Source organism: Myotis lucifugus, unplaced genomic scaffold, assembly GCF_000147115.1.
Source record: "Myotis lucifugus unplaced genomic scaffold, Myoluc2.0 scaffold_1, whole genome shotgun sequence".
NCBI classification, from domain to species: Eukaryota; Metazoa; Chordata; class Mammalia; order Chiroptera; family Vespertilionidae; genus Myotis; species Myotis lucifugus.
The window spans coordinates 1543701-1570824 of record NW_005871049.1 but is presented as its reverse complement, the minus strand read 5'-3'; the positions used below and the strand labels follow the sequence as shown (position 1 = coordinate 1570824).

Below are 27124 nucleotides of genomic sequence, written 5' to 3'. Positions count from 1 at the left end.
AGGGAGGGTGTCTTATGTTTTATCTGGCTACCCTAAACACCCCATGCCCACCCAGAGACCTTACCCATTCCCCGAAAGCAGGCTGTAGGTGATGCGGCCCCACTCACCCGTGTCTGGGTCAAAGGCCTGTAAGGCAGAGGGACAGATAATGGCACACTGTTCAGAAGTGATGGCTCTCACTGCCAACCCCACACTTGATGGAGACCAGGCTTCCCGCTTCCTGACACAAAGGGAGCACCCCCGACACAGATTCACACTAGACACCCACACCACACACCCCCACACATACTCACACATGCATGCACACTTGCTGAGACCCAAAGGCATCAAATGATATGGAGACTTGGGCAGGGCCACAGTCCCCGGTCTGCCCTCCATGTCCCCCAGCCTGGCCCAGCCCTGTCCCCCATCACTCACATGAATACTGTTGGTTACCACAGAGCCCACTGGACTGTGCTCGAAGATACTGAGGTTGTAGTGGCTCTCAGGGAATGTGGGCCTATGGTCATTAATGTCTCTCAGGTGGATGGTCACCAAGGCGACGGAGGAGTTCCTACTGACCGAGTCAATGGCCACAACCTGAGGAGAGGGAAGGAGGCAGCAGTCTTGGGACCAGAGTGTCCCATGGCCTGAGCTTCCCAGTGCCCCCGAGTGCCCCTCACCTGCACCAGCATCACCGTCTGCTTCTCGTAGTCCACCAGTGACGGGTCCCGCACCAGCACCTGCACGTCTGCTGAGCCCGCTGCCTTCTCAGGGGAGACACTGAAGGCTGTGGCATCAGGGCCACCCAGGGACAGCAGGAAGGTGCCATTGCTACCCTGTAGAGGGGGGTTGTACAGTAAGGACCCCGCCGCTGCAACACACACACCTTTCCACAAGTCTCGGGCCTTAGGTTCCTGCCTTAGGAAACCCTGCCCCCTGAGGCCCCATGAGAGGGAGGCTCTCAAAAAACTGAGGCATGAGGGCCCTGGAAGACTGGGCTCATCGCTAGTCCCTGGAAATGTAGGCCCATCAGAAGACTTCTCTAGGCTCTGTGGGCCCCAGATCTGAGCTGCAGAGATGGAGCCCAGACACACACACACACCACTCCCATGAAGCATTGCAACGAGCCTTCCCTACCAGCCACCATCCCCACTCTCCACCACTCACACCAACACCAACACCAATACCCAGCATCACCCCATTACTTACATCCCCTCCACTCCACTAAACACCAACCACCCACTCAACACACCCACCCAATTACCACCCCCCAATATCACCCTCCACTCCACATCTTATGCCAACTCAATATCACCAAATGCAACCAAACACTATCCATAGCAGTCATCATTCAGTACCAAGCAAGTCACCCACCACTCGGTATCACCCTCCATTTAAGTATACCCTGCATCTTAATACTCACTCAGACCACCCTGTGCTCCACACTCCGCACATCCCTCAACATTCAGTACTATCCCAACACCTCTCAGCTTCAACCCCATCACCACCCTCTCCTCAACACCACCAAAAGCTGTATTCCACTCAATGTTACCCAGCATCCAGTACCAATCTCCATTCAACTACCTTTCTGTTCACCAATACCTAGCATCACCTTGAGCACAAGACTACCCACAATATCCCTCAACATTTCCAAATATCACCCCACAACTCTGGTTTTCACCACCACTCATGATTGGCACCACTGTCGCCCATCACTCATCCCCCACCATGCCTTGCGGTACCTCACTTTACAGGTTACTCTGCACCTCCCTCGCCCAGCCATCTCCCATCATTCCCCCTGCCCATGCCATCCTTCGTCTGGGTGCACATGCCTTGTCTGGGTCGTAAACCACCATGGTGAGGTCATCGATGGGGATGCGGGTGGCGGAGTGCTCGTCCACAGAGCCAGTGAAGTTGACTTGGGCTTCTTTGGGGGTGAAGGTGCAGGCCGGGAGACTGCAGTTGAAAAACTCGGGTTTGTGGTCATTGACATCTGTCACCCTCAGCGTGACCCATATGCTCACCTTGGCCTCCTGCCCGTAGATGTTGAGGTTCACCTCTGTGGCCTGAGAGCAGAGCAGAGGCCAGAGGTCAAAGGTCAGAGAACCAGTGCTCAGGAAGAGCTGAGATAAAAAAAAAAGGTCAGAGGGGGGATGGAAAGGGTGTGATGGAACCCTCACTCACCGTGATCTGTACTTGCACCTCCTCGTCCTCCTCCAACAGCTGCTCACGGTCCAGGGAACCGCTGACCTTGATCACCCCATCTGGCCCGATGTTAAACCAGCCAGGCCTTGTGGAGTCTGGCAAGAGGCAGCAGGAGCAGCTGCTTTCAGTGGCTTTGACGAGCCTCTACCCCTTCTCTGACCCCATCCCCAGCCTGGGGCCACCCTTGTTCTCACTGGAGATGGTGTAGGTCACCCGGTCATTGATGCCTTTGTCTCTATCCACAGCCTCCACCTTCAGCACTGAGGTTCCCTGCAAGGAGGCATGGTCAGTGGTCCAGACCCTTTCTCCATCGCTCATCTCCACCTAGACCCCACCCCAGGTCCCCGGCACACCTGGGGTGCGTCCTCAGCCACGGAGGCCGAGTAGAACTCCCTGACAAACTGGGGGTCCAGGTCCGGCTGGTCAATCACAGAGATGGACAGGAAGACAGGTGAGGAACACTGGGTGACGAATTTGTTGTGGTATATGCCGCCTGAGTCCTGCGGGGAGACGGGCCTCCATGAGCGGGGCCAGCAGTCCCAGTGCCCCGGCCCCAGCTGTGCCTGCACCCCCACTCACACAGGCCATCAGCTTCAGCTGGTAGAAGGCACTCTTGTTGTTGTAGCTGAGGCTGCCATTGAGAATGATGGAGCCGTTAGACAGGATTCTGAAGAGGTACTTGCTGTCCTCAGTGCTCGGGATGACCTGAGGCAGAGCACAGTCAGGCCACACTCGCCGATGGCCCTGCCCCTGACACCTGCTCTGAGAGACTGCAGTGGAATCCCACATCCGCCACTGACCAGCCCTGCAACCCTCACCAGGTCACGTAACCTCTCTGAAGCTCAGTTTCTGAGCCTCGGTTTCCTCTGGCAAGTGGGCTCAGATATATGCCTCTGTGGGTTGAAAGGAGGGTCAAGCAAGCTAAGGTATGTGCCAGGCAGGTAGTGGGCGCTCATAGACAGGAGCTACAGCTAGCAAGTCTGTCCTCATGAGAACCGGGTCACACTCCTATGTCTGTGTGATCTTGGACAAGAACCTGTACCTCTCTGAGCCTTGATTTCTTCTACCAGACGGTGTGACGCTGACTCAGTGTCCAGGGCAAGAGGGTGGGAAGAAGGGTTCTGTCTACAGCAGGTACCCTACTTATGCTTCTGGGCCAAGTGAGGTTCAGAGGGGCCACCAGAGGCTTGAGGACTGGAGCTGGACCACTGCACAGCCACCATCCTTACCCAGCCCTCAAGGTCCCTGCTGGCTGTGTGGGAGATGCTGCCCCTAGTGGTCATGAAGTATTGCACAACACCCGCAGGCCCCGTGTCTTTGTCCGTGGCCAGCACTGAGAACACCAGAGAGCCAACTGGCAGGGTCTGTAACAAGAGACTCATCACCTATGAGCTCCAATCCACCCCCTTCACGCCTGAGTGCGTCACACCCCCGCCCTGACCTTCAGTGTCCCCAACTGTCCCACTGAGATGATGACACACCTTCCAGGGCCTGAAACCCAACGTTCCACAAATGTTCCCTTTTCCTTCCCAACTCATGGGCCTCTGGAGGCAGCTAGAGGAGCAGGAACAAGTCCCCCTCGACGCCTCTCCCCACGCAGCCTTCCCACCACTTGAGCTGGCCTCTGATTTGCAGTGATGACTCCAGAACCCAGGATGTGTCACTCCCCTGACAGACATCCCTGTGGGTTCTCTGTAGCCCACAGCTGTAGTATGTCACAGGCAGCACCCTGCAGAGCCGGAAGGTTCTTCTCAGAGGCCTTTGCTGCCTGGAACCTGGCCCTGCAATTCTTGTCCACACCCTCACTATTTCCACATGGTGGCCAGGTTCTTGAAAATCAGACTACATCGGTTCCCCATTCCACTCAGAATATAAGGTCCATGCTGCCTCCACAGCCCTCCACAGTCAGGCCACTGCCCACCTCTCTGACCTCACCTCCCCTTCACTCTCCAACCTCCATCCACACTGGCTTCCTGGCTATATCTAGAACATTCCATGCTCACCCCCACCTCAGAGCCCTTGCATCTACTGTTCCCCTGCCTGGAACATCTTTTTTTCTGGAGCATTCTATAGCCAGCTTCCTCTTGCCTTCTAGGTCTCTGCTCAGATGTCACTTATTCAGAGAAGCCTTTGTGACTGCTTAACCTAAAACACCGCCGCCCCCCCGCCCCCAGTCATCCTCTCTCTGGTTTTGTCCTGTTTTATGAGCTCCATGAAGATTCACACCATCTGAAATCATGCTTATTTAATGTTTCCTTGATTAGTGTCTGTGCTCTTGACTAGAATGTGAGCTACTAAGGGCGGGCAACCAGGGCTGTCTTGTTCACCAGATATCCTCAGCACCTAGGACGGTGCCTGGGACTGACTAGCAGGTGCTCCATCGAGCCTGTCTGGACCTCACCAGCCTCATGTTTGGTGTTGCGTGGAGACCTAACCTCATGGATCTTCAAAGCCATGTGGTAATGGCGTTGTTTGCTGCTCAGGGACACCTGGGGAATCTCTCCCCACCTATACAGTTCAAGTGAGGCTGCCTCCCCTTACTAGAGGGGAAAGCCTATGATGCAGATCTAGCCAATCACAGCATTTCATCACCACATGACCCAAAATGGGCCAATGAGAGGCAGCCCTGGGGTTTTGGTTGGGATCACCAAGAAAGAGACAGTCTGTGTTGAAGTAGCAAAGCTGGTGGGATGCGAGCCTGGAGTGACTGGGGACACTTTTATCACCACAAGGGAGAACTGCACCCCTGCCCCAAGATGGAGGCAACAGAGCAGCAGAGCTGAGAGGTGGAGAGAAGTCTCTTCTTGATGGCATGGTTTGAATAACCTGGATCCAGACATGCCTGAATCTAGGTATACCTCTACATTTTTCAGATACACAAAAAAATCAACTCCTTTATTTCTTTTTATAATTGAAACAGTTCCAATCCAGTCTGATTGATTGCCAAATGTTGCTGTACCTATTGTTCATGGGGTTGCATCCCCTAGATTTGGTTCCTACAACCACCCCTTCTAGCAAGTGCTTTTCCCAATCCTGGATCCGTTAGCTGTCTCTGGTCCTTCCCACTCTGAGAAGAGCTTCTAGGATACCTGACCTGCACCTCCCCCCCCCCCACACACACACACCATTAAGACAGATGTTACCTCACTGATGTCTGTGGAGAAATCGGTGTTCTGGAAAACAGGTGCGTTGTCATTTCTGTCCTCCACGATCACCTGAAATTCCTTCAGCACCTGTGGGGAGAACGCCCAGGTAAGCCTGGAAAATGTGGGCTCCTGAGAAAGCACAGTGAGGAGCATCTGGGCAAGAGAGCGAGTTGACATAGTTTCTCAGGTAGACAATTAGGCAATGTTGGGGGTAACCTTTTATTTGATACAATTTCAAATGCCAGAAAAGTTGCAAGTATAGTACAAAGAACTCCCCGTACCCTTCATCCAGGCTTGCCCGCTATTTGGTTTCTTTCTCCACGTTTATGGAGCCATTTGAATATAGACTGCAGACATCATTAGGTCACTTTTTAAACATCTAAAATGTGCCTGTCCTATTACAAGAATGTTCATTTTAGCTTTGCTTGACATCATGTAAAGCTGTGGGCAACCTAAGTGTCCACAGAACAGACCAGCTAAAGCACCATGTGTGGTCCCCAGGCTGGAATAGAGACAGTAAAGAGACAAGGACTCGAGCACAGAGTCCTTTGGAATGAACTCCAAAGCTGATAGCTGAGTGGACAGGGCAGTTCAAGACAATATGTACCGTAGGATCCCACATGGGTTTCAGAAAATGCACAAGAAACTACAACCTTCTGCCCAGCTGCAGTGGCTCAGTGGTTGAGTGTCGACCTATGAACCCGGAGGTCACAGTTCGATTCCGGGTCAGGGCACATGCCCGGGTTGTGGGTTCGATCCCCACTGGGGGCTGTGCAGGAGGCAGCCGATCAATGATTCTCTCTCATCATTGGTGTTTCTATCTGTCCCTCTCCCTGCCTCTCTGAAATCAATAAAAAAATATTTTTTAAAAACCACAACCTTTCTTCTGTGGATGAACATGTGTACGTGAACACTCAGGGGGGATATGAAAGAACACAGTGGCGGTGGCCACTTCAGGTGGGGGTGGGCTGGGAGAGTTGCCTGAGGGGACTTGACCTTTATCTGCAGTTTTCGAAATGTTTACAAAGCGAATGTGTTCACAAATACCCAAGTCATTGAGATTGTTTTTTTTTTAATGGGAAATATGTTTTAAAAACAAAACCCTCAACTTTCACAGACACAAGACACTATGATACTTAGAAATATGAGCATTGATACCACCCCATTTAGCCAAATAAATCGAAAGTGATCATCTCAGAGGCGTTGGGTAGGGAGATATTTGGCATTTTTTTTTATTACTATGCACATTAATTAGTAATATAATTAGTTCTATTTGTAATATAAGCAATGTTTTATAGAATTAAAATAAATGAATAATATATCTTAAGATCTTTGTAAAACTGTATAACAAAAAGTGGACAAGTATAATTTTGATAAAAATAAACATTCGCTTCTTTTTTGTTAACTGGGGCTCTCTCTGCTTATTTGAGGCAGGGGGCACAGTCAGGAGTGTGCTCCAGCCCCTGACCTCTGACCCCGGACCTCCCGCCCCTCCACACCCCATGCCGACTCACTGGGTTGTTGTGACCATCGCTCACGGAGATGTTAACTGCGAACCAGAAGAGTGTCTGCAGCGGGAGGAAAGAAGGGGACCAAGGTAAGCCCCGACTTGGGGAGAGAGCGCAGCCAGGGCACCCATCCCCGGGCCCCGGCTCCCGGGCCCTCCTGGTCTCCCTGCCCCCTCACGCCTTCCAGACCACTGCCCTTTACCTCGTAGTCCAGAGGGCTGGCCAGCTTCACTTCCCCAGTGGCTGGGGTGACCTTGAAGAAGTAGGCGTAGCTGCCACTAATCCCATAGGTCAGAGGGTCCCCGTCACCGTCCTCGGCTGCCATCCAGAAGGCCTCAGCACCTGGCGACGGGGCAGGGAATGTCCAGGGTACACAGCCATCTCTCACGACTGGCCTGGCCAAGCTGCCCAAGAGGCTGGGCTGCGGGGTCTGACTTCTCTGTGCCCAGAAACATGGGCCCTCCCCAGCCCTCCAGGCTCCGGCCCCTGTGGGCAGGGGCACCAGGTTTGGTGGCTGTTACTCAGCACCCAGTCAGAGGTCTTTTTTTAAATATGTTTGTATTGATTTCAGAGAGAGGAAGGGAGAGGGAGAGAGCGATAGAAACATCGATGAAAGAGTAACATGAACCAGCTGCCTCCTGCACGCCCCCTACTAAGCCCGAAATCTCGGCATGTGCCCTGACCGGGGAATCAAACCAGGCGACTTCCTTGTGCATGGGATGATGCCCAACCCACTGAACCACACCAGCCGGGCTCAGAGGCCTTTTGATCACAACATCCTGTTCTCCTGTGGGGGAATGACCACAACTGCACTGGACTCAGCAGAGTGGGCTGATACCCAGGCATCTCCTTCCCCTGGCCCGGCCCTAGGACCTGCCCTCCTGGGATTCCTTGAGAGAAGACCAAAGACGGTTGGAGGTAAGGTATCGAGCTGCAGCAGCTGGATGCACCCTGGGGTGGGGGCTACTGAGGACCCTCTGGAGGTGCCTGGGCCCCTTCTAAGTTTTCCCTTCACCCTGAGAGCTTGCCCAGAATCTGCCGGAACACTGCTCAAGTGAGGGGCTGCACCCCCAGAGAGCACACCCCTGGCTGAACGGGGCTGGGAATATTGAGGGGCTTGAAAATCCCAAGGTCATCTTCTCTCCAGCCTGAAAGAAACATTTTACAGATTCATCAAACCCACAGCGGCTCCCCAGCCTCACCTCCTCTATCACATCCAACCTTTGCTCAACCCACCCCTACCCCCGGAAACCCCGCTCTCCTCAGCCTCCCCTCTGCCATTGTTAGATAGCTGTTCGTTAGCAAGGGCTTCCTCCTTTTTCTCAAACTGTCTTTCCCTAGAGCCCCCACCCACGGGCCCAGTCTGCATGGTATTTGTCTTTATGCCAATACATTCATAAAATGTAATTTTAATATATTTTTCTGGAGAAAAGGACCCACAAAGGCAAAAATGCCACAACAGTCGCATTCAGGCATGGGGCCCAGCGCCCTGTCTGAGGGTCTCAGAGAACCAGCCCACCTCCTCTTGCCCACGGCAGCCCTTCAGGGACAGGCCTGGCAGTGCCCAAGTCTGCTTTTCTCTTATGAACAGTCTCAGCTCCTTCAACACCTCCTTGGAAAACTTGGTCACAGTTCCTCCCCCTCAAGCCCCCTTTCCGGGAAGAGCAGCTGGCCATGTTCTGCTAAAAAGATATTGATACCGCCCTAGCCGGTTTGGCTCAGTGGACAGAGCATTGGCCTGCAGACTGAAGGGTCCTGGGTTCAATTCCGGTCAAGGGCACATGCCTGGGTTGTGGGCTCCATCCCCAGCATGGGGCATGCAGGAGACAACCAATCAAAGATTCTCTCTCATCATTGATGTCTCTCTCTCTCTTTCTCTCTCCCTTCCTCTCTGAAATCAATAAAAATATATATATATATATATATTTTAAAAAGAAATGTCAAAATGCAAGCAGATGCGGCCCTTATACCTAAGGAGGGTAGTGGGTGGGTGTAACTCCTTATCTGTACACATTTGTTCATGGGCATAGAAAGATGTATCAGGGGGGAAATGCTTTTTAAAATGTCTGCCTGGGAAAAAAATTAAGTATAAGAAATAAATCAATAAGAGCTACAAAAATAAAACACAGAGTACATCTTTGTATATTAAGAATTCTATGTTTGAGAAACCAAGATGGCGGCATAGGTAAACACCGGAGATTGCTGCCTCACACAACCACTTCAAAAATACAATAAAAGACAAAACGGACATCATCCAGAACCACAGGAAGGCTGGCTGAGTGGAAATTCTACAACTAGAAGGAAAGAGAAAAGCACACTGAGACTCAGAGGAGGTGTGGAAGTGCAGAGGTACGAAGGCGCACGCGGAAAGGGCTGGCAACTGAGGACGCGGTTGTCTTTTTCAATCGGGAGGGAGTCTCAAGCTCCCGACTGCTCTGAACTCCAGTTCCGGGCGAGTCTCTGGGTTCCCAGACTCATATGGGGAGAAACTGGACTGTCTGGCATCGGTCGGAACTCAGAACTCGAGGGCAGTGTTCTCTCAGAGGTACTTGCAGCCATTACTGGGACACTGAGACTTGGGGCCTCTTGGGGTAGGACTGAGGATCAGCCATAGCTGTTTGCTCCGCCCTGTTGATCCCCTGAGACCCCACCCCATCCAAGCTGTGCTCAGAGGCTTTTGCATATGAAAGGCCTGGCCTTTTGCAATCTGAAAATTACCTAACAAACTGCAGCTGGGTCAGAGAGACCCAGAACTTCCAAAAGAAGGTCTAAGGCCCCACAGCAGCTTGCATTGCTTCACAGCTGGGCCTCATCTGGGCACCTCCAAATCCCAAACAAAGAAGAGGAATCTGCAGATCTCTCCATAGCTCCTGCTGGGTAGCCTCAGGCAGAGGCTTAATTAGCACCTCCTTAGAGATCCAAGAGCCAGTGTACCCAGTGGTCAGAGTGGGACCATCCAGATTACAACTCCTCAGATCCATAAGGGACACACTCAGGGGGCAGACTCAGTAAGCACTAAAGCCCCACTGAAGCAAGTCTTGCCCCAGAAGGGTGTCTCCAGCACAGAAGTTCTCCCACTGCAGACACAGCTGATTCTCACAGCCAATTGGCCTGGAGGTCAATTCCTCCCAGTGATACCTACAACAATCAAGGCTTAACTACAACAAGACTGTGCACAAAGCCCACAAAAGGGTGCACCAAGAGTGTCCACCTCAGGTAATTGGGGAGGCTAAGCCACTGGGCCCTATAGGACACCTAGCACAGAAAGCCTCTCTATCAACACAGGGAAGCAGCCAAAATGCGGAGACAAAGAAACAGGTCACAAATGACAGAAATGGAGGAAAGAAAACTACTGCATATAGAGTTCAAAACCACACTTCTAAGTTTTTTAAAGAATTTTCTAGAAACCGCCGGTAAATTTAGTGAGACCCTCAAGAAATCTAGTGAGACCCTCGAGGTTATGAAAAAGGACCAACTAGAAATTAAGCATACACTGACTGAAATAAAGAATATTATACAGAGTTCTAACAGCAGACTAGAGGATCACAAGAATCAAGTCAAAAATTTGAAATACGAAGAAGCAAAAAACACCCAACCGGAAAAACAAAAAGAAAAACAATCCAAAAATATGAAGATAATGTAAGAAGCCTCTGGGACAACTTCAAGCGTACCAACATCCAAATTATGGGAGTGCCAGAAGAAGAGAGACAGCAAGATATTGAAAACCTATTTGAAGAAATCATGACAGAAAACTTCCCCTACCTGGTGAAAGAAATAGACTTACAAGTCCAGGAAGCACAGAGAACCCCAAACAAAAGGAATCCAAAGAGGACCACACCAAGACACATCATAATTAAAATGCCAAGAGCAAAAGACAAAGAGAGAATCTTAAAAGCAGCAAGAGAAAGACAGTCAGTTACCTACAAGGGAGTACCCATACGACTGTCAGCTGATTTCTCAACAGAAACTATGCAGGCCAGAAGGGAGTGGCAAGAAATATTCAAGCCGGAACCGGTTTGGCTCAGTGGATAGAGCGTTGGCCTGCGGACTGAAGGGTCCCAGGTTCGATTCCGGTCAGGGGCATGTACCTGGGTTGCGGGCACGTCCCCAGTGGGGAGTGTGCAGGAGGCAGCTGATCGATGTTTCTCTCTCATCGATGTTTCTAACTCTCTATCTCTCTCCCTTCCTCTCTGTAAAAAATCAATAAAATATATTTAAAAAAAAAAAAGAAATATTCAAAGTGATGAATGCCAAGAACCTACAACCAAGATTACTTTACCCAGCAAAGCTATCATTCAGAATTGAAGGTCAGATAAAGAGCTTCACTGATAAGAAAAAGCTAAAGGAGTTCATCACCACCAAACCAGTATTATATGAAATGCTGAAAGGTATCCTTTAAGAAGAGGAAGAAGAAGAAGGTAAAGATACAAATTATGAACAACAAATACACATCTATCAACAAGTGAATCTAAAAATCAAGTGAATAAATAATCTGATGAACAGAATAAACTGGTGAATATAATAGAATCAGGGGCATAGAAAGGGAGTGGACTGACTATTCTCAGCGGGGAAAGGGGTGGGGGGGGTGCGGGAAGAGACTGGACAAAAATCGTACACCTATGGATGAGGGCAGTGGGGGGGAGATGTAAGGGCAGAGGGTGGGGTGGGAACCGGGTAGAGGGGAGCTAGGGGGGAAAAAAGAGGAACAACTGTAATAATCTGAACAATAAAGATTTAATTTTTAAAAAAAGAATTCTATGTTTGTCACTAAACTCAAGTTGATATTTAAAAACACCATAATTCTAGATTTTTTAAAAGAGTCTGTCTGACAACACTAAACTGTTGCATGGTGCTCATGTGAGGAACACAGGTCTTAGTAGGGAGGAAGGACAGCGAGTGACTGGAAGGGGCAGGAGAGGGGGCTGGGGTGTTGCAGCGTCCTGAGTCCTGATTCCGGAGTGGTTACCAGTGAATCCGGTGTGCTTTTCTGAATATACATTATACAGGTAACCCTCACGTTTCCAAAGTTTGCCTTCCGCCACTTCGGTTTTACGAAAGAAATCCGAGGCAGGTTTCCACTTTGGTTGGAAAGGGTGAAAAGTGGAAATAGCGTTCAGCCTGTGTTTTACCGCAGTCTTTACAGAGGCAGCGCTCGCCACAGCGAGAGGCCCCACTGACTGCCCCCTGCATCAGGCCCCAGAGCACCTGTGCTCTGTCTCGGTTTATTTTGTGCGTTATTAGCAAGATGGGTCCTAAGGTGTCAGAGAGCCTAAGAGAGTTCGTAAGGGTGCTATGCTTAGTATTAAACTGGACGTAATTAAGAGTTTTGATCATGATGATGAAATAAAAATATTATACAGGCATTGAATTTTTGGCCTGGGAATGCTCAAATACATTTCCATATAAACTAATGAGAAATGCTTCTTGCCATTTTGGCTAAGGAAAGGTTTCATAGGAACACTACTTTTGGATAGTGAGGGAAAGGCTGTACTTCAAAATAAAAAGCCTAAATAACAGATTTTTAAAAAATCTGATTGGAGCCGAAACCGGTTTGGCTCAGTGAATAGGGCGTCGGCCTGAGGACTGAAAGGTCCCAGGTTCGATTCCGGTCAAGGGCATGTACCTGGGTTGCGGACACATCCCCAGTGGGAGATGTGCAGGAGGCAGCTGATCGATGTTTCTCTCTCATCGATGTTTCTAACTCTCTATCCCTCTCCCTTCCTCTCTGTAAGAAATCAATAAAATATATATTTTTTTTAAAAAATCCGATTGGAAATGCTTCCACACTGCAAGAGAGCTGTAGACTTCATCTCAGGAAGGAGGAAATTGCTCTTTGGTTTAGAGCAGCCATGTGGTTATAAAAGAGCAAAAAAACACCCAGCCAGTGTAGCTCAGTGGTGAGCATTGACCTATGAATCAGGAGGTCACGGTTCAATTCCTAGTCAGGGCACATGCCTGGGTTGCAGGCTCCATCCCCAGTGTGGGGCGTGCAGAAGGCAGCCAGTCAATGGTTCTCTCTCTCCCTCTCCCTTCCTCTCTGAAATCAATAAAAATATTTATTTAAAGAAAAAAAAGAGCAAAAGACCCTCATTTAGTCTGGCTGAAAAGGAGGGAAGTGTGTTGCTCTGAACAATAAAGTAACTAGCTTCCCCGGAGGCTGCAGAGGGAGAGTATACAGGCATCTGGGCCTGGGGAGGGGAGGAGGCAGGCAGGGGTCAGGGAACCTGACCAGAGTGGACATTCCCTTGATGACAGTGAGCACTGGCTTCCTGCCGAGTGCTGTCATCTCCTCCCTTCTCCCCAAACCTCCAGTAAAGACTGGCGTTGGCCAGGGAGAAGGAGGGAGATTGGCCACTGGGGGAACCAGGAAGATGAAAAGAGGTGGAAAACAGGAGGACCATTGTGTGAGTCGGGGTTATTTGATGCTATGTGAGGGCTCTTGACCCAAGTGCTGAAGAGGCCAAAACAAACTTCTGGAACAAACTCTCTTCAGATCACCTTTGCCTGTGACAGGTCCTGGCGCTGCAGGATGAGGAGCACACCCCCATGGGAGCCCCTGGGATCCTCTTGGGGGTAAAGACTTGGCCCAGGCTGGACACAGGAGGCGGTTACTCACCCACAGGCAGGTCCTCTGGCAGGGTCACTGGCAGGCTCATGTTGGACAGGAACTTAGGAGCCAGATTGGCTGTCGCTGTAGGGACACAGAGCACGGGAATATCTGAGCACCCCTGCGAAGCCCGAACCCCTATCTGGCCCCGTGGGAGCCCACGCCATTCCCACTGGCCAATCTTCCGTCCAGCTCACCCGCCTGAGTCTGGGGTCCTCCCCAGACTTCCCCAGGGCAGCCGACCAGAGGGCTGGTCATAGAAGCTGCGTGTGTACTGCTGAGGGACCCCCTCCTTGCTGGAGGGCTCTGCCGAGGGTCCCCGGGTTAGTGCTGTTCTGGGAGGGGAGGGGAGGCACCTACCAGACACGACAAGGGCAGGAAGCAGCAGGCAGGACAGCCATGGCCACGCCATCACGTCTGGAGGGAGCTGGAGGAAGAGGCATCATGTAAGGGGCACCTGTACCTAGGCCTTCCTCCTCTAGCAGACTCCCATCGGTGTGCTCTGACCCAGGTGCACCCAGCATTACCATTCAGCGCTTCTCCCCCAGGTCACATCACTCTCCGCCCACTTCCCAGGTGTTCCAGGGTAAGGGGGAGTCAGAGAGAACCAAAGGGGTGAGCAGGGTAGCTGAGCCTGGTCCAGAGCCCCAGCCTGGGACTGACCTTGAACCTGACCTCAGAGTTCAGAGCCCACTGTGTAGCAGGCACTGATCTAAGCACATTAAAAGAATAATCTCACTATTCCTACAACTATGAGGTGGCTGCTAAGAAACCAAGGCTGAGAGAACAGGGGCTTGCCTGAGGCCCCACAGAGAATCAATGACAAGACCATGCTCTGAACACAGGTCCTTTAGACACAGAATTCATTCCCTCAACCACGGCACCATTCTCCCTGTTTGAAGTGCTAGAGCCCGCTGGTCATTGCCTGCCCTTCTCTGTCCTGTTTCTTCATCTGTAAGATGGGAAGGATGACTCTAACAGGTAATGGGGGAGGGAGAATGGAGTGAGGGGGACACAGCTACATGCCCACTAAAGCACAGCACAGCACAGCACGTCCTGCTCAGTGCCTGACACACAGTAGGTGCTCAGCAAATGCAAATCCCTTCCTTCTGCATCCTGCAGGGTCATCTTCGCTTTCTCACCACGACAGCCAGTACAGTCCCCATGGAAACTGCTCTGGTCTCTCTTCTGTGCCTATCTCCACGCTGGTGCTCTGAGACTGACTCCAGAGCTCAGGAACAGGGTGGGCTGTGCGTAGGTGACGCCAAGGACTGCATTTCTGCAGTGGGACTCTAACCAGTGCCCCTGGGGAGTGGCTGCAAAAACTGCTGACTGGCCCACCCTGCGTGGCTCAGTGGTTGAGTGTCTACCTATGAACCAGGAAGTCAGGGTTCAATTCCAGGTCAGGGCACATGCCCGGGTTTCAGGCTTGATCCTCGGTTGGGGCGCTTGCAAGAGACTGCCGATCAATCCTTTCCTCTCTGAAATCAATAAATATATAAATATATAAATTCCTCTCTGAAATCAATAAATATATAAATATATAAATATATAAATATATAAATATATAAATATATAAATATATATATATATAACTGCTGGCTTGCCAAGGTCCCCAGAGATGCTAGCTGCAGACAGCCCACGTGCTAGTCAGTAGGCTACACTCAGCCCGGTTGGAAAATGCTGGACCCAGCTTCTCAGGAGGAATCAGTAAGTCCTCAGTCCTCAGAATCACGTATGCTGAGCCACAGTCCTCAGTGAGACAGAGACCGTGCTGTGGGCGCTGCTGGCGTAAGGGAGTCCGTGCTGTGGGCGCTGCTGGCCTAAGGGAGTCGGGGTCACGTATAGTGACTGAGGCTGACCTCGAGCTCTCTTTGGGGTGGGGATGGAAGTGGTGCTGGTGGGGGTGACCAGGTAAGAGGACACCTCGGAATGTGTGTGATGACAAGGGTAGAGAGGCAGATGGAGCTGGTGGTGTTGGCCGTGGGGTGGAGAGGATGGTGCTGGTGGGCTGACAGTGGAGATGCGATGGAGTTGGGCATTGGTGATGGTGGTGGGTGCTGGCGTCCACCGTGCGAGCAAGATCCAGGGCACTTGAACCCTGGCTGCATGCAGCCTGTCCTGGCATCCCCTTGTGGTGTGGTCTCGGACCTAACCCCCCACCTCTTTTGTCCTCTTTGGTCCCCTCACTGAGAGGTGAGTCAGCAGCCACAGGACAATTAGTCACAAAGTGCAGCCGCAGGTATGCAAGGTGTGCTCCTCACCATGACAAAGTTCACCGCAGTGCTGTCGGGAAGACAGGAGACTCCTGCCCTGGGACCCAGCCCCGAGGGGCAGGGAGCTGGCCTGGCCACAGCTGCGGATGGCACTTTGTCCCATACCATTTAGTCCTCAGCATATCGTGATCCCAGAGGGGAAGGGACATGGCCCAGTCAGTAATGGGATCAGAACCCAAAGCAGGAGTCTGAGCTGCTCTTTCGAAGCTTCTGGTTTTCTCTTCCTCATCGACCAGACCTCCCCCCAGGCCTGCGGAGACCCTCGAGATGAGGTCAGGGAAAGCAGCCTCCGTCAGCAAAGCCCCCAAGCCAGCTGGGGCCCAGGCTGGGACGCCAGCCTCTGACTCCCAGTCCAGTGTTCTTTCTTGCTCTTCCTTCCTGCACTGCCCAGGTCGGCCCTGGGTTTCATACAACTTCCCCTTTCTCAGAGAGACTTACAAACACACGCTCATTTGATCATAATGAGGCCAAAGTTCTACGATTCAGAGTGTCATCCTCTGGATTTAGTCATCTGAGAAAACTGCAGAGTCTGTGAGCCGGGAAGGCACAGAAGGAACCTGCCCCACCAGTGAGTGTCCCCTCCCCACTGGGCACAACCGCCCCCAGGCTCAAACCTCCACCACGGCTCCGACCCGCTGCAGACCGATTCCTGCCTTTCGTCCTGGCAGGCTGGGTCCTCACAGGCCCGGGATCTCTCTTCCCACACAAGCCATCTGGCCGGTGGCACCGAATGCTCCTGTCTCGGTCCACACCCCAGGCATATTGTCCTTCCTCCAGACATCGGCATATGTGTTCCTCTGCCTGGGACACCGTCCCTGCCTTGTGGTACCTGCAGAGTCTTTCTATCCTCTAAGGGCAGGGCAGGCGTGGTGCCAGGTTCAGGCATTGGCGACTCTCCTCTGGCCCCTAAGACCCTGGTACACCAGCAGGAGCAGTGGACAGACCAGGTGCAAATGGACAAGAAGTGAATGATGTGGACGAAAAAGGGGCCACACAGTAAACCTGACAAGCTCAGGAGAGGCCTGGCCTTATTCACTCAGAGACCTAAAGTAACCACGTAGGACGGTCTGAAATTAAAATCTCCTAAAGCGAGTCATGGAGGGTAGTCATGTCCTAGGTGGGTATCTTCCTTGACAAAGGTCGATCTTTACCTTAACTGAGCCTGTCTATTGTCTTTTTGCAACTACAATAATATAACCTTTGGAATGTCAGAGAACTCCCCTTTCTCAGACCCCTCAGGGCACAGTCACCCACCAGAGCACAAGACCACACAACCCTCATCTTGCTCTTCTGCAGACCATCTCATGCCATCTCTATGTGCGTACACGTTCACTGCTAACCATCTCATGCCGTCTCTATGTGCGTACATGTTCACTGCTAACCATCTCATGCCGTCTCTATGTGCGTAAATGTTCACTGCTAACCATCTCATGCCGTCTCTATGTGCGTACACGTTCACTGCTAACCATCTCATGCCGTCTCTATGTGCGTACATGTTCACTGCTAACCATCTCATGCCGTCTCTATGTGCGTAAATGTTCACTGCTAACCATCTCATGCCGTCTCTATGTGCTTAAATGTTCATTGTTAACCATCTCATGCCGTCTCTATGTGTGTACATGTTCACTGCTAACCATCTCATGCCATCTTTATGTGCGTAAATGTTCATTGTTAACCATCTCATGCCATCTCTATGTGCGTACATGTTCACTGCTAACCATCTCATGCCGTCTTTATGTGCTTAAATGTTCATTGTTAACCATCCTGTGCCCACCTCACTGCGGCCCTCCTCACTCGCAGGTCTGATGTAAAATAAGTATATGTCTCTCCATTTTACTCTTCATCCAATCTCAGCGGTTTCCCGCATTGCTTTCCCCACCTCCCTAATCTATCACAGGGGATTTCATGTAACCCCCTTACGCCCTCCCCTTCTATTCTGATGTATAAAGTAGGTGGTAAAACTGCCATTTTCTGAAGCATTTTCTCAATCAATTGAGATTTTGCTTCCTGGCAATTGTAGTCAGTTTAGCTCAAATAAACTCATGAAAATTCTCTACAGGTTTGGACGTTTCTTACGTTGACAATGGAGTTGCCCTTGACAGTGCCCAGGCCAGTGCATTCCCAGGCCTCGCTGTGCTGGGCAGCGCCAGGCACGGGCGCGAGACATGGCCTTACTCCAGCCCCCAGTCACTACATAGCCACACCCAGCAGCTCTTGTTTCCTCCTCTGCCTCTCAGTTTACCTTCTGGAAAATGGGACTATCTACATTCTAGAAATTACAGCTTCCTCCCCACCCCCTTTCCCTACTCTCAAAAAGTGCTTGGAGAAGGACCAGAAAGGACACCGAGGTGAATTAGGGCGGCTCCTGGATCCCACCCCATGAGACGTGCAGACCCTGGCTTGGCCGGACACACCCACTTCTGCTCCTCAGCCTCCGTGGTAGGAGGCATCAGAACAGCTCTCAACAGCCATGGCTCCAAGACTTCCTAGAATGTGGAGGCACAAGGAAAGGGGACCACAGGCCTTCCCAGGGCCTTCAGAAAGGCCAGAGAGGGAGGCGGCCCTCCTCACTCGCAGGTCTGCAGCAGCAGGCCCAGCCTTCACCGCCACTGACACCTCTCGCTCACAACACACTTTACTTCCACTTCCTCATGTACTTCCTTCCCACAGTTGGTCCCTAGCTCCGGGAAAGGCCATTCCAAGGCCCAAGTGTGGAAACTGAGGCCCAGCAAAGCTCAGAGAGTGATGCCCAGAGTAAGGGCACAGGGCTAGACCAGGGGCCCCCTCCAGCGCCCACCCCCCAGGCTGCTTCACTGGCAGACAGATATGGAGTCAAAGGGTCCTGGGTTCCGATTACTGCGCCACCCCAGGCGAGCCCTTACCCTATCTCCCTGGGCCTGTTTCCCTGCTGAGAAGTGACGTGAGGATAAGAACCACAGAGTCCACACATTGGTCACACCTGTTTCCATCTGTCAGCTCCCAATGTGCCTTGAGCCCCTGCTTCGTGCCGGGGGACCAACCCAACAGACCCTGCCTCGGGGCAGAGGCCCAGGCCTGGCCCGGCTCTTAGCGGAGTCTCCACCTGGGACACCAGGGCGAAGACATGTGTCAGGGCCTGGGAAGGAGGCAGAGCTGGGGCCCAGCCAGCCCGTAGTCCTAGCCGGACACTTCCTCCTGCTGGCGGAGGAGGCACTGGAGCCGGTCACTGACCACAGGCCCAATTCTGCTTCAGGGCTCTCCACCTTCCTCCCACATGATCACCATCCCCATTCTACACATGAGGAAACTGAGGCCCAGAAGAGTTCCAGAGCCCACCCACAGTCAGGACGGAGCTAGGATTTGAACCCAAAAAGACCATCAGAGCCCAGCTCTTTCTCCTCAAGCTCCGGGGCCCCAGGCTCAGCCACCGTGACCTCGCCCCCTGGAGCTTCCTGTGTAAGGAGCCCAGGCTGCTTAACTCATGTTCCGGGGGGACCTGCCTCCCTCCCATCCTGTAAAAATCCTCAGTGGGTCCAAATGACCCAAGGCCTTGTTAGGGAAGGACGGACGGGAGACCTCGGAGCCCTGGGGAGCGGCATTGTTAGCCCCACACCGCAGAGGAAACTGAGGCCCGGTGGCCAGGCTGGGACTCACTCCAGAGTTGCCCAACCCAGCGCCCATGCTCTCTCCTTGCACCCAGAGCTCCCACCCAGCTGTGGTGGTACCCCCAAAGCTCGCCTTGGTCCCGAAGACCCTACTGGGTCCCTACACCAGGCAGGAGACCCCAAGCCCTGCTTCAGCGAAGCTACGTGGTCCCTACCTGTGCCCCAGAAGGGGCTGCGGAAGCGGCGGACAGACACCGGCAGGCGCAGGTGGGCACTTTCTGGGGCCTTCAGTGTGCAGCTCACAGACTTTGGCACCATCTCCGCCTCCCCTGAGCAATCATTAACCCTGCCAGAGACCACGCCTCCAGGATGGGGAAGACTCCTGGGAGGATAGGCTCCAGGGCTCCGTGGATGAGATCCAGGCCACAGGAGAGAGGGCCTGGCAGAGCCCGGGCCCAGAGCACCTGGGAGCCAGGCCCAGCCCTGGGGCAGGCAGGAGTAAGACATCCAGGGCAACATCGATGAACTTGGTCCGCTCCCCAACAAAGAGGCCTCAGGGACAGACCTGTGGAGAAGGTCAGAGAAGGAGAGGTCAGGAGAGGGAACTAGTAAAATAGTGTAACAATCAAACAGGAGGTTTTCACAGAGGGATGAGGCCAGCCCTGAGCTCGGGTGTTGTTGCTGAGGCCCTCAGAGGGTATGACCATCCCTGGGGGCCTGCTTCTACCTCTCCCTGTAGCATGATATCAGACATTCATATCTGTAACTTGGAGGAAATAATAGTACAGTGGGGCCTTGACTTACGAGTTTAATTCGTTCAGAGACCGAGCTCGTTAAGGAGCTCATTAAGGTGCTCGTTAACTCAAATTACTCTGTCAACTCAATGCAAAAAATCGGCTGAGGTATCTCAAAAAACTCGTTAGTCGGGACACTCGTAAGTCAACGCCCCACTGAACGTACATCATAGGATTCTTATGAGGATAAAACCAGATCATGGAGATACCATTCCAGGCGTAGGGCCTGGCATGTAGCAGGGAACCCACCAGGACACTGAATCTGTAGCCTTCGCAGATTCTTGCCATAATCCTGAGCGACCCTCTCCTCATGGGAGGAGCCACGCCTGCCTCACACTCAGTAGATACATAGCAGGTACTTACTATATGCCAGGCACTAAATTCAACAAGGATCTTTGTTCCCCAACCGCCCGAACTTAAAACAGATTATCAAAACATACAGGCATGTGCATCCATGTTCACAGCAGGATTATTCACGACAGCTGACATGTGGAAGCAACCCAAGTGTCCATCAACAGAAAATGCATTAACAAAATGTGGTATATAGAAAAAAATAGAATATTATTCAACCTTAAAAAGGCAGGAAATTCTGACACATACTTCAACATGGCTACACCTGAGGGCATTACGCTAAGTGAAATAAGCCAGTCACAAAAACAGACTGTGTGAGTCTCCTTCTATGAGTAGCTAGAGTAGTCAAATTTACAGACGGAAGTGGTGGTTGCCAGGAGCGGAGGGGAGGCAATGGTGAGTTATTACTTCATGGGCACAGCTTTAGTTTTGCAAGATGAGATGAGTTCTGAAGATGGATGGTGGTGATGGTTGCACAACAGTGTGAAAGTACTTAATGTCCCCTAACTGTACACTTGAAATGGGTAAGAGAGTAAATGTTATGTTATGTGTATTTTACACAATAAAAACAAATTTTATAAAATACTACAAGCTTGCCCAGCTGGGGTGGCTCGGTGGTTGAGCATCAACCTGTGAACCTGGTCAAGGCACGTTCCCAGGTTGCAAGCTCCGTCCCCAGTGTGGGGTGTGCAGGAGGCGGCCGATCATTAATTCTCTCTCATCATGGAAGTTTCTATCTCTCCCTCTCCCTTCCTCTCTGAAATCAATAAAAAAAATTTAAATAAAAATAAAATGCTAAAGCTTCACAAAATGTGAAGAAACCTGGATGAAAGCAAAACGAGTGAAAAAAAAAGAGGCGAACCTAGGCCTGAATAGAATTCTCAAAATATTTAAATATTTGCCCTTAAGTTTTGGGTAATTGTCAGAGGTGGGCCATGAATCGAATTCCAAGCTTTCCAATAGGCAGGAAAGAGAAACGGGATCCATTAAGTCCATCCATTAAGAAAAAAAAAATGAGAGCGAAAACACACCAGGATCTGGGAGCTGTGGGGCAATTCTGAGCTCTGATGCCTGAGAGGTGTCTTCTATGTGTCTCCAAGGAGAGGATGCTGCAGAGGTGGGCGGCACCAGATATGACTGTTACAAGGCAGTTGTTCAGAAAGCAGCTCAGGGATCAGGGCCTGCCTTCAGTGGTGGTGGGACAAGTTACAGAACCTCCCTGTTGCCACAATCTGGACATTGTGGGTAAACCTACCTCAGAAGTTGGTGGTGAGGATGAAATGAAGTCACGGACACAGTGCCCAACCCAGAGTAAAGTCCAGGAAAGTATTAGTGTGTGGAGTGGGTGGGTGGCTGGTGGCCTAACTGGTAGCAGGACAGGAAGGTGACTCCACTCTAGGCTCCAGGTCTGTCCCAGAGCAAGGGAGTCAGCCTGTGTCTCTGTCCACTCCCTGCTCTCCTCTCCTCCCCCAGTGCTGACTGCCGGGGCCAATAGCTCTGAGTCATTGCTCTGGCCCCCGAGGGTGTGTCCCGGCCTGCACAGACCTTTGGACAGCATCTGGATGAGCCATCAGGTGTGGACAGATGGTGCCCCCCCCCCACACACACACACAATCTAAAGGGGCATCTGCCGGCCAGATCGCATCTAAGAAGCTCAGGCCCAGGCCCAGGGTCACTGCAGGGAGTGGCAAGTGGCTAGCCAGAAAGTGGAGCTAAGAGGCCAGGATGTGGATTTAGATAACCTGGGTCCTAATCCCCTCCCCATTATGTACCAACTAGCGGCCATGGACAAGGCAGTTCATCTCTCTGAGCCTCAATGTTTTCATCTGTAGAATGGGAATAACAGTAGAACCCAGCTCAATTAGTAAAGGTTTTAATCAAGTAATGTAGTCAGGCAAGAAATAGAGAGCCATGCATGAGGAAGTGATTCAGATGCATATCAGCTTTGCTTTGTAACCACTGTCTAAGGTGTGTGGTTTTTAAAATTTGGAACAAAAATCTTACTTCCTGTCTTTGCTATGTGCACCCGCTATGTGTTCAGAAATTGATGGAGTTAAAATCAAGTCCTCACTTGTCCCTAGCTGCATCACATTGACCAAGCCATTCCTCTCTGAGCCCCACTTCATCAGCAATATGGAGACGACCCCGCCTCCTCACACACACACACACACACACACACACACACACACACACACACAGAGTGCACAGCTTCAGAGCCACCTGGAAGGCCCACAAGGGTGGCTCTTTGCTGCGAATGTGTCCTGCCCCTCCTCAACTTCCTAGTCATCCCTCCGTGTTACACATGGCTTTGCAGAGTACAAAATTCCTTCATTGCTCTGTTCTAGTCAAGGGACCAGCCCAAGAACAGCCCCTTGTGTCAGAGGCTTATAGCCTCCCACCCTAGAAAGAACTTGGGGATCTGAGAGATCAACCCCTTCCCACCACCCAGACCCCTGAGCCCCTTTCCAGTGCACACATTCTCTCTAAAGCACCCCCTTCCAAGTGGCTGTTCTGCCACAGCTTGCACACTTCCAGTGATGGGGAGCTCACCTCCTCTCATGGCCACCACTCCATGGTCCTAAGTGGACGTGTTGTATTGAGTTGAGAGCTGCCTTGGCCGCTTCCACTGGGCTTGGATTCTGGGAACACTAGACCCCACTCCCTCTCTCTGCTCTAGGACAGCCAACCCCCCACCAGAGCCTTCCCTCGGGCTCTTACATCACTCCCACCACCATTACAGGCAGGCGCTGCAGCCAGGCAGGCCTGGGCTCACAGTCCAGCTCTGTCCCTGCCTGGCTGTGGGCAAGCCGCTCTCCATCTCTGAGCCTGTTTCCCAGGAGGAAGATATGGGGAAGTAACATAATCATGGGGCTGTTTTCCTTCAGCACAGTTAGTTGAGCTCCCAGATGAAACATGCCCTCTTGAGCCCCCTGCCACTTCTGTGTCCATTCAACAAACTGCATGCTCACTTTGTGCCAGGCACTGTGCTGGGCACTGGGCACTGGTGGGACGGGGGTGGTGTGCACATCCCTGACCCTACACAGGGAGACTGTGTGTGAGAGGAGAGTAGCCAGGCCAAGAGGAGGGAAAAGGAAGACCAGGCAGAGGGAACAGTGTGTCCAAAACCCCATTCTGGAAAGAGCTGGCCCTTGGGAGAAGGGAAAGACCAAGGTGACTGGAACTCAGGAGTCATTTGTTCAGAGGATCAGGTTTCAAAAACTACTATACATTTATACAATAGTATACTATGCAGTGATTTTTTTAAGACACCCCTATGGTCCTGGCCAATGTTTCCCAGTGGTTAGAGGGGGGCCCATGCACTCAAGGGTCTTGGGTTCAATTCCCGGTCAAGGCATGGGTTGTAGGTTCGATCCTGCGTGCAGTAGGCAACTAATTGATGTGTCTCTCTCACACTGATGTTTCTCTCTCTCTCCCTAGCTTTCACTCTCTCTAAAAATCAATGCAAAAATATTCTCGGGTGAGGATTAACAACAGCAGAAAAAGACACCCCTATGTTCACTGCAGCATTATTCACGGTAGGCAAGACATGGAAATAACTTAAGTGTCCATCGGCAGATGAATGGATAAAGAAAATGTGCTATAGAGTGGGGTATTATTCAGCCATAAAAAAGAAGGAAATCCTGTCATTTGTGACAACATGGACGGACCTGATGAGCATCATACTAAGTGAAATGAGCCAGAGAAAGACAAATGTTTCATGACCTCACTTACATGTGGAATCTTTTAAAAAGTTGAATACATAGAAACAGATTGTAGCATGGTGGGTGCCAGGGGCTGGAGTTTGGGGGAAATGGGGAAATGTTGGTCAAAGGGTACACACTTTCAGTTGTAAGATGAATAAGTTCCAGGAGCCTAATGGACAGCAATGTTACTAATTTAACAATATTGTTGTATTTGAAAGTTGCTATGAGAGTAGAGCTTCAATGTTCTCACCACCACAACAAATGGTAATTATGTAGGTGAAGGATGTGTTCACTGATCTTATTATAGTATACATTTTACATATATACATGTATCAAATCATTATATTGTACAGCTTAAACTTACACAATGTTATATGTTAATTATATATCAATAAGTCTGGGGGCGGGGGCAGACTGCTAATACAACAGGTTGGATCTCAAAACCATGAGACCATGCAGAAGAAGGCAGCATTTACGCAGCCAGCCATTCCACTGACATGAAGTTCTAAACACATAAAACTAATGTACAGTGCCAGGAACCAGATTGACAGTCATGTCTGGAGGACTTGGAGAGGGCAAGAAGGAACTTTCTAGAGTGAAGAAAATGTTCTGGATCCTGATCAGAGTTTTAGTTATACGGAGATATACATTTATGAAAAATTCAGTAAGCTATATACATAAGGTTTGTGCATTTTACTGTATAAAGTATACCCTAAATTAGGCCTTAATGTAGTTCTATTTTTTTTTTAAAGAAAAATGCATGTTTGTTGAAGGATGAACCAGAGTGAGGTAGAAAGCAGGCTCTCCTGCATCTACAAATGGGCATTACAGCAGAACCCATTCAAGGGTCTGTTACAAAGATTAATCAAGTAATACAGCCAAGCACTTAGCACAGGGCAAGTGATAGAAAGGCATGCACATAACGTAGCAATTCAGATATACATCAGGCTTCCTTCCCAGCCACTGAATACAAATCCTGGGCCTTGTCACTTTCTAGCATGATCCCTCACCTGACGATGCGACAGTTTTCAAATCTATAAAACAGGGATAATAATAATATTCCCACCCTGGTTTGTAGATTTTAGGAATACCTATGTTAATTTATGTTAAGCACTTAGACCAGGGGTCCTCAAACTACAGCCCGCGGGCCACATGCAGCCCGCCGGGTGTTTTTGCCGCCGCTGCCGGTTGCTTAGCAGCCGACTAGTTTTTTTTTTAACTATAGTCCGGCCCTCCAACGGTCTGAGGGACAGTGAACTGGCCCCTGAGGGACAGTGAACTGGCCCCCTGTTTAAAAAGTTTGAGGACCCCTGACTTAGACTATTGTTTGGCTTGTGGTAAAAGCTCAACAAATGAAAGCTTTAAAAAAAAATAAATTGGGCCGTAGCTGGTTTTGCTCAGTGGATAGAGTGTCGGCCTATGGACTGAAAGGTCCTAAGTTCGATTCCAGTCAAGGGTCAAGAGCACATGCCTGGGTTGAGGGCTGGATCCCCAGTAGGGGGCATGCAGGAGGCAGCCAATCAAAGATTCTCTCTCATCATTGATGTTTCTATTTCTCTCTCTTCCGCTCTGAAATCAATACAAATATATATTTTTAAAAAACTCTTCAAAAAAAAAAAAAAGTAAATAAGTTGGCAGGGCTCCCTCGGTGAAGCACTCGGGGACCTTTCCCCACCCTCTCCCCATAGGCGCATTTTCCTCACCTCTCTTTCTCCTAAACTCCATGGGCCCTTCTTTTGCCTTTGTAACTTGTTTCCTGGGCCCATTTCTTCTATGGCTCACTTATTCTAACTCTGTGACTTTCTAAATAAACTTTCTCATATAAAAATAATTATAATAAACTAGAGGCCCAGTGCATGGATTCATGCACCATTGGGGTCCCTCTGCCTGGCCTGTGCCCTCTCACAATCCGGGACCCTTCGGGGGATGTCAGATAGCCAGTTTCGGCCAGATCCTGTGCGTTGAGTGTCCCCTGGTGGTCAGTGAACGTCATAGCAACCAGTCGACCAGTCGTTTGGTCACTTAGACTTTTAAATATATATATAGACAAGCCCTGCCGTTGTGGCTCAGTGGTTAAGCATCCACCTATGAACCACGAGGTCACGGTTGGATTCCCAGTCAGGGCACATGCCGGGTTTGTAGACTCAATCCCCAGTGGAAGGCATGCAGGAGGCAGCCCATTGATGATTCTCTTTCATCACTGGTGTTTCTATCTCTTTGTCCCTCTCCCTTCTTCTCTGAAATAAATAAAAATATATTTTAAATAATAAGTTTAAGAAGTGAAAAATAAGCTAGCCTCAAAGGAGCAGGCCTAATCAGCAGAGGGGCCAAGTCCTGGGCTGAGAAAAGGGGGGCTCATGGGACACCCTCTGGGAGGGGAGGTGTTCAGGGACTACAACTCACGGCATGACAGGGCCAGAGTGGGGCACGCTGGGAGTTGTAGTTCTTGCTCGGCTTAATACACCCAAGGATGCGGAGCATCGCGGGGGCTCAGGAAGGCCGGCCTGAGCAGGCGTCCAACCATCCTCTGATCCAGGCTGGTCTAGTGTGGGCATACGCTTCCTCTTGTCACTGGAGTCTCCCAACTTCCCCAAGGAGGTATTATGGCTCCCATTTCGCATATGAGGAAACTGAGGCTAAAAAAAATGGGCCAAACGGGAGAACCAAGTTCTGCTGACTCCAGAGTGCTCTTTGTATATATGGATCGCTACCTCCCGTCCGAGGCTGGGGCAGAGGGACAAACTCTCCGAGAAGCAAAGGCTCTTTGAGCGGCCACGGAGTCGTATTAACTTTACAGACGAAGAGACGCCGTCGGTCACTAGTCCAAGGTTACGCGGACAGCAGCGGCAGCTGGAACGCCAGGCTCCGGTCTCTTCGCTCTCGCAGGCCCCTTGCCGCCGGGCTCTGGGTGGGCGTGGCCTGTCCCCGTCCCGCCCCCTTCCACCTCCGGCTCCCGCGCGCTTGGTG

At 51.0% G+C, this 27124-nt stretch overlaps 1 protein-coding gene across 1 annotated transcript in view; it reads right to left on the bottom strand.

Moving 5' to 3' along the window:
* The window catches only part of CDHR2 (cadherin related family member 2), a 42914-nt gene extending 15888 nt beyond the window's left edge, over positions 1–27026 (bottom strand). The window contains 15 exon segments of the mRNA XM_023752720.1: positions 65–126; positions 418–579; positions 663–818; positions 1815–2048; positions 2167–2282; positions 2382–2457; positions 2541–2687; positions 2767–2903; positions 3473–3551; positions 5331–5420; positions 6848–6901; positions 7044–7183; positions 13458–13532; positions 13809–13875; positions 26561–27026. Of these exon segments, the coding sequence (XP_023608488.1) occupies positions 65–126; positions 418–579; positions 663–818; positions 1815–2048; positions 2167–2282; positions 2382–2457; positions 2541–2687; positions 2767–2903; positions 3473–3551; positions 5331–5420; positions 6848–6901; positions 7044–7183; positions 13458–13532; positions 13809–13875; positions 26561–26638 (1673 nt within the window). The 5' untranslated portion in view covers positions 26639–27026.
* Between the last annotated feature and the right edge of the window lie 98 nt (positions 27027–27124).